Source organism: Schistosoma mansoni (assembly GCF_000237925.1).
Source record: "Schistosoma mansoni, WGS project CABG00000000 data, chromosome 4 unplaced supercontig 0032, strain Puerto Rico, whole genome shotgun sequence".
Lineage (NCBI taxonomy): Eukaryota > Metazoa > Platyhelminthes > Trematoda > Strigeidida > Schistosomatidae > Schistosoma > Schistosoma mansoni.
Window position 1 is genome coordinate 2,266,101 of NW_017386017.1, and position 13,420 is coordinate 2,279,520.

Genomic DNA, 13,420 nt, shown 5'->3' on the forward strand with positions numbered 1-13,420 from the left:
GAGTTTGACCACAAACGAAGGCAGTTACGTAGTGAAATTGGGCAAAGCTTGCGTAAGGACCGAGAAGCCTGGTGGTCGTAGCGTGCTAATGAGATGGAAGCAGCAGCTGCATCTGGTAACTGCCGGAAGCTCTTCCAACTCATCCGAGCCACTGGCGGCAAGAAGGCTGGTGTGAGTGAAACAATCTACAAGGATGATGGGATGCCAATCACTAACATCTGTCGACGTCTTGGACAATGGGCGGAATTTTTCGAAGGGCAGTTCAACTGGCCTGCTCATCCGGCAACATCAACCAGTTTGTCCTGCCCCCCATGGCCGGTGACGACTGATCCACCAAACGAGGCGGAAGTCCGCAAGGAACTCCAACTCTTGAAGCGCTACAAATCACCGGGCCCAGATGACTTACCTCCGGCTCTTTTTAAAGATGGTGGTGACTTTCTGGCTAAGGAACTGACGGTGTTGTTTGCAAAGGTTTGGGAGCAAGAAAGTGTTCTAACATCATGGAATGAGTCAATAGTCGTCCCTATCTTAAAAAAGGGTTCACGTTGTTCCTGTAACAACTATCGGGGGATAAGTCTACTTCCGATTGCGTCCAAACTATTGGCTTCTCTCATTCTTCGTAGGTTGTTTAAAACCCGAGAACGATTGATTCGCGAGGAGCAGGCTGGTTTTCGTTCTGGTCGAGGATGCATTGATCACATCTTCACCCTCCGCCAAATGTTAGAACACCGTCATACTTATCGCAGGCCAACAATCGTAGTGTTTCTTGATATCAAGGCTGCCTTCGATTCGTTGGACAGGACTGTTCTCTGGGATTGTCTATTGAAGAAGGGTGTGCCTGAGAAGTTCATTAACATCTTAAAGGCCCTGTATACGAACACCTCAGGCAGATTGAGGGCATACAACCACCTTTCTCCCTTGTTCCATTCGAGCAGTGGGGTTAGGCAGGGTTGCCCAATCTCACCATTCCTCTTCAACTTTACCATCGACGACATCCTGGAAACAGCTCTGATGGATGTAAGTAATGGCGGTGTGGATCTGCTGCCTGGAGAAAGACTTCTCGACCTCGAGTATGCGGATGATATTATCTTACTGTGCGATAATGCCCAAGGCATGCAATCCGCACTCAATCAGTTGGCAATCAGTGTCCGCAGGTACGGCATGTGCTTTGCACCTTCGAAGTGCAAAGCACTCTTACAAGACTGGCAGGATTCTCATCCTGTACTCACCCTAGATGGTGAGCAGATTGAAGTAGTTGAGAAGTTCGTGTATCTAGGTAGCTATATAAGTGCTGGTGGTGGCGTGAGTGATGAGATTGATGCACGTATAATGAAAGCCAGAGCGGCTTATGCCAATCTGGGCCATCTTTTGAGCCTTCGTGATGTTAGTCTGGCTGTAAAAGGTCGGATCTACAACGCGTCGGTGAGAGCAGTTTTGCTCTATGCTTGTGAAACCTGGCCTCTCCGAGTTGAGGATGTTAGACGTCTCTCTGTGTTCGATCATCGTTGTCTCCGAAGGATTGCTGACATACAGTGGCAACACCATGTTAGTAATGCAGTGGTTCGGCATCGTGTGTTCGGGCGCCGAGACGATAATTCAATTGGTGTCACCATCTTGAAACACCGACTTCGGTGGCTTGGACATGTTTTACGAATGTCGTCCCAGAGACTTCCACGCCGTGCATTATTTGCCGACTCTGGGACTGGTTGGAAAAAGCGGAGAGGAGGTCAGTGTATGACATGGTGTCGTGGCATGAAAGAAAGCTGCAAAGGGCTAGCTTCTGTTGGTCCTTCATGACTCCCTGGCTGGGGTCCGAGAGATGGTGCAACACAGTAGCTAGAGACGTTATCAGATATGGCTCAGAATAGAAGCCAGTGGCGATCCTGCTGCAACCTTCTTTTACTTTCTACATAAAGAGTGGTTCTAACTTTCTTAACTGAAAGAGTCTTCTGGTTGTACGTTTTAGTCCGCCTTATCTTTTCATCCCTTCTCTCCCTACTTTCATTATTTTGTGTGGCGCATATGTATCTGGTGCCCTTTTGTACCAATATATATATGTTTAAATAAAATAAATAAAATAAACACAGGCCCATACTTTGTTTCCGGCCTAAATTATTGCATAAAGAATTGTAAAGCAATATGTTGGTTTACTTAATAGAGTATTTATTTTGGTACAACTGTTTAGACACCCGGGACTGCTGTCCTGTGCTGAAGACAGATGGAATGAGTGTTTACCGACCTGACTTTAGATTATAAACCTGACATAGAATGTAAAACAGTGGAATGCCATTAAAACCTATGAATAAACGTAATTTTTCGCATTGACATGGTGGAAATACATCACAAAGTAATCCCAAGGTGGATAAGGATTCCGAGTTGTGGATAATATAAAATGGTACAGATATGTAGATTTGGAATGTTCAATCAGATTCGAGACCATTGTCACTATTACATTGACTCTGAAATTTTACCATTTCTTTTATTTTACAGGCGTTTAGATTCTTCCAGTTTCACTTAATCCTGTTAAATTCAAACCTTTGTCCCGATGTCTGGTCGAAAATGATCACTTAATAAACCAATATTCTATGTTTATGTGCTCAACTAAAATCTACTAGCAAACTTCTTTACTAATGTAAATAATTTTTATCATTCATTGATACAATTCCCCTGTAATTGTAGACAATATCCGGTGGTAAACTAAAGGACGCGGAAGCTATGGCCTCATTAGTTGCTATGGATTCTAGGTCAGACAACCCTTCTTGGTGGTCGTACATAACTTCAGTTGGATATAGCATAATTCGTAGTCTTCAAGTAAGTTATACTTTTCTATGTAAGAAGTTTGTTTATTTAGTTTTAATGATTGCATGAAATGTTATTTACTGTATCTGTTCCAGTGCGTTATTAATTTCATTCTTCTCAACATTCCCTTAAGACCCCACATCCTATGATATTAATAAGCGTCATTACTAATTTACTTGCCCACTGTGCTGTTATAAGTGACTGCCTTTGAGATTTTTCTGGGCAAACAAGCATTTAGTTCGATAATGTCTCTTCGTTAGTGCTTTTATCTATTAAAAAAGGAGTTAGTCTCATCCTTTTGAACATACTATCGATCAACATTAGTTTGTCTTGCTGGTGTAAATAATAATATTGATATATTAGTTATCTTTTTTGTTGTATACTACTGTGTATTTTAAATCTTATGTGTCTCTTCATTTTTTTCCTTTTTTGATAGATTGAAATTCGTGAAGTTCGTATTTCTCTAATTGACCCAAATACTTTCGAAAACCAAGACTCATTGAGCAATTCATCTTGTGATTATCGTCCAAATTTCGGAACATTTACCATCAGTTTACAGCGTTTAACATTGGAAACTACAAACTCGCTCTGGGTATGGTCTAATAAGTATTTATGTGTTTGTGTTTATCTCTCATCCATTTTACTGTTGCTAAATTTCTGAGTAACGGGAAGTTAATCATTCCTGACAAACTTTAAATTCCTAACTTAATGGAATACAGTTGTATAAAGGTTGAATTAAACCTTTGAATAAAGCTTCCTGTAAATTCTGTACGTCATTTTCTTAGCTATAAAAAGTTCATTGAAAGCATATATCGATACTGAACTTCGTTATAATTTCCCATAAATTGTTGATTATGTTTACAAATGTTTGCGTATGAATCTTCTGGGGCTCTCAAAATCAGTAAAACATTGGTTATTAATTATTTCCCTTTGTCAAACTCATTCTTGCCAAGTTCGTATTTTCAAACTAAATTTCGTTTTATATCAACTTCACTGTGTAATTCCATCTACCGTATATAAGCAGTCTTTCAATGAAGACGTCTATGATCGTGTACATACAATCTGGGCTTTCCTTCTGATTTCGTATGCTATGATAAATTGATTTTTGTGATATTCCAGCTAGTAGAATATTATATTTCTTACGTCTTGTGACTTAATGTAAGTCAACTCTTCAGAGTTGGGATATAAAAAATATGTTTATTATTAGCTTTCTACCCATGATCAATTTATTTTAAACTATCAAGTCCAACCTTGGCATTGGTACCTCAAAACTCATTTCGTACTCCATGTTTTACAGCCTTGGAAAAATAAAAAGAGGATTATTGTGTTTTGTAATCGTCATTCGGTAACTAGATGAACTCGACTTGGTGAAAGTCAACTAAGGTCCTACGTTATTAGTGTTAATCAGTGTGTAAGGAAAATAGGTGTTTAAAATTGTTGTTAGTCATTGCAATAGCGTACGATTTATTTTTCAACTTAAATCCTGTTATATACATAGAAACTATGTTCATCCTTCTCGTGTTTTTCTAAATAATTAGCAACGTACTACTTCAACATCTCAAGAGCCTGTTGAATACAAATTAATCGATGTTCACGGGCTCAGCACTACGTGGAGTCCAAAGTTATCTGTCCCAGGAAATGTATCAGCTGTCAAAATTATGACTGAGGTCAGTGTATAACAATGTTGTAAAACAGTTGCATAGTTTTAATTATCAATTAAAATCTGTTTCAAAATGGTCCTTTCTCGATATTAGTAGGAAATCTATCCCTTAACAATGTTTAGTTATTTTGAATGTAATCAATATTTTTTATCCAAATAACACTGTAAACAAGTCATTTATTTGGTTCTTCAGTTTTGATCGAACTTTACTTATTTATCTTAAATCTTGTGTTTTGCTGATATGTGTGATTTTAATACAAACTGCCCCCAAAAGCCCTGGTACGGCCGAGAGTGGGGAGAGTCCGCTCTCTCGAATTGCTCTCACACAGCCACGCGTATATAGCCTCTGCCAGGGAAGTCCTACTCACCACCTTTTCGTGGCGGGGGTGTTGTTTACGAAATTGAGAGGATGAAAAGCGAATATCCGACTCGTTAACCGGGTTGGTGGACACGGAAAGTCCACCTAGGGGAGTTGGAAAACCCTGATTCCAAACCAATGGTGCACATGGGCTGGCTCCAGTATCCTAAGGGGACCAATGGCGTATGAACCAATCGTTGGTCACTGGCTACTATGGGACTGCATCTCCTCACGATGCTCCACTACCTTGTGGATCAGACCTTCAGGTCAAAGGCTCGGGGTGTGGCCCCTAAGAAAACCACCTTCTTCAGTTTGGGCACCTAAGCAATATCACAGTCCTCACACATATCGAATGAAATTTGTATGGCGCATATATATCTGGTGCTTGCTTGTACCAATGTTTATGTGTTTCAGTAAATAAATAAATACAAACTAGTCATCTAAACAATGGATTACTTATTGTGTATTACTCATGAATAAAGACACACACCAAGCTACTCCAGTTTATATTGTTTTGACTTATATAGTGCGTAAATTAAGCGATTGATTCTAGTTGAATGTAATGTAAGGCGTAGCATTGGCTATATTTTAGCTTTTTCTATATTATTCAATACATTACAACTCTGTTCCATTTTGAATGGTTTAAGAGCAGTTATCTCATAAGTGTACTCTGCTGCACCACTTACTAGGACATTATTTTGATCTCGACCTAAATACACTTTCATGTAATTTACTAGCACAGTTTTAACCCTACTGCTCAGGACTTCCAGCTACATTTTTGGTGTGATTGGTTGCGATACTGCTATCTAGTTGTCCAGACTGAGTTTGTTGTCAGGTGGATTTTTAACCAACAGCCTAATCAATGACTGGAAACTGGTTTCAGTTGCTAAGCTATCTACCAAATAAACGTTACCTGTTGGTACTAAATATGTATGGGGTATAATTGGAATGGTCTGTTTACCGATTATTTCTACATAAAAAATAAAACAAAACCGACGAGACTCACAACTCACAGTTATTACCGCGCAAAAAACGAGATTCTGATTTTTTTCAATTCAAACAAACGATACAGTATATTTGTAACACGATATGATGATTAACAAGTAAAGTCTAGGATGCACATCTCCTAGTTCGAGACTTTTCACATGGATTTATTTGTCTATCAGATCTTAACTGAGCATCCTATCGCTAACGGCTACCAGATCACTACAGCTAATAACTTTTTTCCATGTTAGCTACTGTCTGTACAAGGGATCTATTTTACAACAGTCAGACTAATCAAATTCATTTCTATACATTAACAGAGGAAGAATATCAAACTCTCGTCATTAATTTTAAATATCATTCTCATTATTCTAATCGACAGTTATCATGATCTATTGAATTACTAATTAATAGTTTATCGTTTGAAACGATTTGTGCTGGATTAGTGTCTGAATGTAATTACTATCACTAAGATCCAAATGCATACACAGCTGATGAGTTCTGAACAGTGTGAGACATGGATTCTGGATTTCGTAATTAGTCATCAATCATGATTAGTTATTCGTTAGGTATTCGTTCTATAGAGGTAATCAAATCCAATTGTGAATATTAAATTCTTACAATGGGATGGTGACATATATATTCAACAGAATTCATTATCAATCTTTTTTTGTTTTGGATTGGTTTATATTTTTTCCCTATTTTTTTTCTTTTCTTATACAGTCATCTAACGATTGTAATAAACTGTTGAAAGAGAATTTGTTGTATATTTTACCTCCATGTCATTTAACTGGCCATTTAAAACGTAATCAAACAAATATTGGAATAGTCGGCAGTAGTAGTGGATCAATAACACCGACATCTACTAGTAATCATCCATTGGAGTTAAATAATAAAGCACAAATTGAATTAAATATTAATTTAAGTCAATTAAATATACAAATATCCCAGGAATTTTGCTGTAATCTTTTATATTTATCGAAAATATTAATAAGTCAATATGAACGTTTAGAACAATTGAAACGTAGACCATCTAATGTAGTAAAAAAGTAAGTAAATCGTTGAGATGTTTCTGTTTTCCTCTCTTCAATTCTAATAATAATTGATATCTAAGGATCAGAAGCTGATTATCATGATCTGGTGTCGTCTAACTGTTATATCGATTGAGTGCGTGCTCTGTTATTATATGTGAACGTTCTGAGTCCCGCCAATCAGAAAGGAGTGAATTTATCGATCGGACAAGTGATACACAAAAGCCGTATGAGCAGTCTTGAGTATTTATCAGTCCTGCTGTCTGCCTAGCCCAGCCAGTTAATGTCAAGAACACCAATAACAGCCTCTGCAATATGAATCATTATTCTCAAACATACTGAGTTTATATACCAAACAAACTGACCACATCGTACCATAAAATAGAAAATAACATTTGGCCAAATGTGGTTGTGAATAGGGGGAACAGTAATCAATGGACTAGGGATAACCCAAGAATGGTAAATCGTATAATAATAGTCTATAGGTCAAAATAAAGCTTATAATAAGAGGGACACAAATACGAATAGTTTAGTTACTAAACAATTATACAATAGGAAATATGCATATCATATTGGGCCATAAATAGTTCTCAAAAGTTACCATTCATAAATCTCCACGGGATGTAACAGTAACGACAGTTTATTTGAACTACTAAGTTCGTATACCATGTGACTGATTACTGAATACATAAATTTGTATTTAGCATGAGTTGAATTAGTGAAACACGCCCAGAATTCAGGTCTCATTGGAATCATTCAGTGTTCTCACAATGTTAGGTGGTGGATAACCAGAAACCCTACATATAGGTTTCGTGGCAGTTGGAATTCGTCAGAAAGACACTTGGAATCTTAAGTGAACTAATGTTCGTCAGTGGATTTGGACTCGGGTTACCCAGTTTCTCAGTCCGAGACTTTAATATCAAGGCATCAAGGGCGTGAATGATATGTAAGACATATTTACAGTGAATAATTATGAAGTAGTGGCCAATGTCATGTTTGTGTAGTCTTTAGTACCTATAGAATTCTACGGATTATGTTGCGTTGTAGCCATCAGTTCAAATGGCTCGATATCACGTACTATCTTTTTACAGAGTTTGGCTTGCACTGTGTACTTGACAAAAATGACATTGACCACTAATGCGTGACCACTCAATTTAATATTTTTTCACGAATGTAACTCACGAGTCTTACTGTAAGTATTTATCAAATTACGATGTGTGAAGTGAATTTTATTGTATTTTAACCTTAATAACATTATGTTACTGCCTTTTAGATAATTCTGTTTGGTCATTTTTCCATATATCGAATTTTACGGTAACATTTGATAGATCACCTTTAATCATCGGATTTAGTAATATATTTCCAAGACTTATCTCGTGGTCAGTTCTGAGTATCTGGTTGCTAAAAGTATCTCAACGAGTACCTTGCTTTAAATATCACTATGTATGCAGTGATTTCTGTCTATCGGATACAATAGTTTGATGAAGTTAGCAGAAATATTTGTATCATGCATTTTTCATAACCTACTATTTCAGTTTTTTTTCTTTTATCTTCATTATTTGTTTACATCTAGCAGTCAATGGTGGCGTTATCTAGCTGGTGAAATTCGTCCAAAACTTCGTGTTCTGTTCCACTCAACACTTAGTCATATTTCATTATCCGATTTAGCAGTAGAAGCAAAATTAAATGTTATTTATGTGAAAGCATACACAGCTTATTTAATTCAAGGTTTATCATCTTCAACAACCAAATGTTTGATTACAACTGAGCAAATCAATGGTATATGTAATGGTTTGGGTTATACATCTGAAATGCATTTAGAACGATTAAAACTAGATCAGTTATGGTCTATTCAACGAATTGCAACTCTTCGCTTAATTGCTATGAGACGTGCTGCAGTTACATTACTTAAGCTATTGGTAACTACCCATTCTGTAATTTTGTGATACTGAGAAGAATACTATCTAGTTGTTTTTAGCCTAATTTTATAAAGGTTTTTAGTGTTAATTGGTGTTTTGTTCATAGTTTAAATAGTTACAATAATGCTTCTTTTCTCCAGTCATTTTTAAAGGATTGCTTATCACTTCATATTTAAATCCCTCTCCCTCTTTCGTAATTTTATTTTTTTATTTAAACACGAATATTGATACAAAGGTCACCACCATAAATGGGCCACAAAAATCAGTGAGTTTGTGTGTAAGCTGGGATACTCTCCAGGTTTCCAAACCGAAGCAGGTGGTCTTGTTTGGAGCCTATTATCTGGGCTTTTGATTTAGGAGCCTCATTCCCAAGGGAGTGAAAGCGCTGCCTCATGGTAGCCAGTAACCAACAATAAGTTCATACATCAACTTTTCTGCGAGGATGCCAGAGCTCATGTGTACCGTTGGCTTGGAAATTTACCTGTAAAGTTCCGGAGTGTCTGTATCTCGCGGTCGTCTGTTAATAAGCTGTATATTACAAATCATTTGACAGTGTAACTAACTCCCTATTAGTGAAAAAAGGCTTTATACGGGGAATTGAAGTTACAGTCAAAGTACTTAATTAACTTACAATCATACTACGTTGGCGATTCCAGCCTGCATCACTCTGGAAGTGGGTTTCAGGGTATACTGTACAGCAGTTCATCCTATTCTATGGCTATGAAACATATCTTTTAGAAATAGAGGATATTCGTAGTTTGTTAGTGTCAGATCATAGATGATTTCTAGGGATTGCTTGGATTTGTTAGAATCACCGCGTAAGCTTTTTCTAAGATTGGATTCAGAGTACTAAGTAAATATGAAAAGTTGGTTGATGAGGTTGTGAATCTTGGTCAGCTGAAGTGTTTTGGACATGTAACTGCTTAAGGAATTATGTAAATATAAACATGAGAATTTATGCATCTACTTGTTTGCATTGCGTAAAATAGCAGTTTAATGCCTTAAAGCGTTCGACGTCCAACTTCGCTCATGTTTCAACCCTTCTACTCGTATTTGTGAAACTGAGTAACCTGTGGCTAACCCGTCACATTTAAAGTGTAAGTCGAAGCTGAGTATGTGTGATTAACCTATTTTCATCCGTTCTAAAAAAGATTATTCTGAATGCATTTTCCTTGTCATTTTTTTGCTCTGCCCATTTTAAATTGCTTAGAAATCAGATAACAAAAGTTCAACAATTACTATTGATCCAGGAATTCATCCTTCTACAGCCATTGAAAGCTCATCAACAGCCAATCAATCATGGTATTATACTTGGTGGCGTTATTCTTCAGGGTGGGGAATTCATTCACTTTTATCATCGTTAACATCTTCAACAACAGTTGATGAATTACAATCTAATGTAGATAGATTGAATCAGCCCGTAACTGATCAACAAACAATCGATTCAGATTTAAATCATTCAATGAACGACACAATCTTTGAATTATTGGATGAATTCGCTTCACATACAAATAATATTGACTATACTGGTATTACATATCCAATATTTGTACAGTTGGTATGTACTGTTGATGGATGTAGTTTACGATTAATTGATCACCTTGAAGAATCTGTTGAAACGTATACAGTAAGTTGTTATTATGATGGTTTTCATGTAAAAGTTGTAAGAGCCCATTCATTCATCCAGTCATAACTTACAGCCTGGCACAGTTGTATATTAGCCTAAAGTGCCATATTACGTCAGCAGGATGACATTAATATGAATATTGTAGAATTCAAAATAATTTAGAAGCAATGATAATACGAAAGATTAGACATTGAATGTATTATTCGAGAATACAATAAGAACATATGTACTTAAAAAACTCTTTAATTCAAGGTCTACGGAAAAATAAAGGGTAAATTTCTTTGTGCCAGTATGACCGACGTCTTCAACCACTGATCGGGGTTCGAACATGGAACCCAATAGTTAGAATCTAGTCGGTTTCTGTAATAGGTATGTGTTATTATTCTTATAATTTATATTTAACTCATGAATAAATAGTGCTCGTTAAAGAAGGAACTGTTATGAAAATTAGCCTAGAATTAACGAAATACACACAGTTTATATCCCTGAAATTCGTCATGTAACCATAGCATATTGTATGCTGATGAGGTAATGCGTAGTTTAAAGTTGTATTTAATTCAGTCAGTCAGTCACAACGTAGAACTTCGTACGTACGTACATCAGTTCGAGCTGCCATACCACATTAGCACAGAGATGCAGTTGTCGATTCAAATCCCATACTGGTAAAAGTAGTAAGATTATAAGCATTAATGTGAGAGATTAGGGTTTGAAGATATTATTGATAAGGTATAATCTAGTGAAATAAATTCGGAAAGAGAAAAAAGATAGAGACATGAAAAATTCAGAAGATTAGAATTTGGCAGAACATAAAGAGTAGATGCACCTTCGCCATTGCAAATGATTTTGAGCCATGTTATTCAAGGTCTCTAACCATCGATTGCTATCATCTCGCGAATCCCAACCAGGTAGTCTACACCTACCAACATGGCGCAGTCCAATTGTCAGTGACTTCATGGATTTGTGCCATGTTTTGGTCTGGCCGCCTCTAGCTTTCTTCCAACCTACTCCTACACCATAAAACATTGCACGTCGGGGCAGTTATTGGTTGGAATTGTATTTAATTACTTTATGGCGAATAAAATTTTCAACTTTTAATTACAGTATCATCAATCTTCACATTTACAGTGTGGCACAACAAACTACATATTACCTTTACACTCAATTCATATATATATTTCATGGTTAGATTCTAATTAAATGTTTAATTTTCAAATATTTCTCTTTGAAAGCATCCAGCATTTATTAGTATATCAGTAAAACAATTGTATTTTGATTTGGAAGTTCGACCACAGTGTTATTCTTATCGATTATCAACTCATATTCAATCATTTACTGTTCATGATGAACGGTATATGTTAAAAAATTGCAAACAATCATCATCTCAATGCATCCCCATGTTTCCTGTTGTTGTATTTCCTCGTTATCAAACTAGTTCTTTATCAACTGATAAACAGAGTAATGAAAAACAAGTTTTCTATCTTATTTACGAACTAAATCCATCACAAAAAAATGTTGATTATGTGTAAGTGTTTGTTTGTTTGTTTTTAATCGCTTATTTGGTGTTTGCATTAGCTTCGAGTATAGTTCGATGGTATCAGTAGTCCTCACTTTTGAAATATGCCTCAAAGTTGAGTATTTCGAAAATGAGTTACATATATATCTCATTATTGCTTCATACAACTGTTATGTTTCATTATGACTTTTATTTCGTTATCACCAGTTATCTCTTCCAGAATATCCGCATTAAATTATTTGCTAGTTTCAGAGCTATACATTTAAGAGGAAATCTGTTCTTTATTGGATAAATCACTATACAATAGATTCAGGAGATTTTCATACTTGCCATAAACCTAATCAGATAGTTTGTTTAGGATAGATGAACTTGTTTTGATTGATATTACCCTGATTAATCACTTTGTAGTGACTGATATTATATTGTCTATTTTTTAGGGGATTATGAGCACTAGTTTAAGTGGTTGGTTGTTGTATGCACTATATTTTGATGTGAAGTAGTTAAAGGTATTTGTCAGGAAACCATCTACCTAGGTTTAATGCTGGTTATCCATCGTCCATAAGGTGTAGTTGCAATCTTGAGTGGACTGATGCCCTCTGTTGGATTTACACCTGGTTCACTCTTTTTCACAGTCTGAGCCTAGGTAATATACGGAGTTAAGTGGGAAATTTATGTTCATAGAACATTCATACGTTCATCGCTCGATCAAATAGGAGTCAGATTAACGGGCCGCAAAAATTCTATGTCTTTGTTTGCCTGCCCCTAACTTTTTTCCATCCTATTCTTACATCAGTAAATATTAGGTTTACAGGTAAGCGGTGATTGGTGATAAGTAACACACATTCAATTCAACTCAATCGATGGAGATTTATCATCTTATCAACCGTTTCGCCACATATACCTAATCTCAATATTGCTTACCCGATTGTTCAATTTATGGTCAAAATTCTGTAGTCCACTCATGTTTTTCACTTTCAATTACCATGTTTCATGGCCATAAAATAATATAGAGCGGATTTCTGCGAGATAGTACTAGTACAAACCTCGATATCTGAATGAATTCCTTAACTGGACAATGTACATTCTCGAATAAGTGAACAACTATACTATGGCACACCATAGTTTATAAAATATAATGTGTGCCGAAAATAGGCCATTTAAGATAAAAGTTAGGATACAGTGATGATAATCACATCAAAATTAATTGGGAATATTTGAATAACAGTTTATAAATTAAAAGAATGTTAAGGCTTAGTGAAATAGAGGAAAACTCATGAATTAACTGTTAATAATCACAAATTAAAAATTAGACATACTAATATTCTAAGACGTAACTTTGATAGTCTATCATTCTTCATTCAGCCGGGCAGTATTACAGCCTTTACACAAATCTGTGGTAACTAATACTGACCTCATTGTTATTGATGTGACACATGTATTTGGTGCTCCCTTTGAACCGATGTCCATGTGTTCAAATAAATAATAAATAAATTCATCTAATTACAATAATAAATCTATTATCAGAAGGG

At 36.2% G+C, this 13,420-nt stretch overlaps 1 pseudogene across 1 annotated transcript in view; it reads left to right on the forward strand.

Moving 5' to 3' along the window:
* Positions 1-13,420, forward strand: part of Smp_171490 — a 189,121-nt pseudogene that overhangs the window by 1,906 nt on the left and 173,795 nt on the right. The window contains exons 3-9 of the mRNA in view: positions 2,680-2,811; positions 3,236-3,391; positions 4,338-4,466; positions 6,525-6,850; positions 8,406-8,751; positions 9,962-10,378; positions 11,608-11,900. Coding sequence covers positions 2,680-2,811; positions 3,236-3,391; positions 4,338-4,466; positions 6,525-6,850; positions 8,406-8,751; positions 9,962-10,378; positions 11,608-11,900 — 1,799 coding nt within the window. The remainder of the gene's footprint in view (positions 1-2,679; positions 2,812-3,235; positions 3,392-4,337; positions 4,467-6,524; positions 6,851-8,405; positions 8,752-9,961; positions 10,379-11,607; positions 11,901-13,420) is intronic.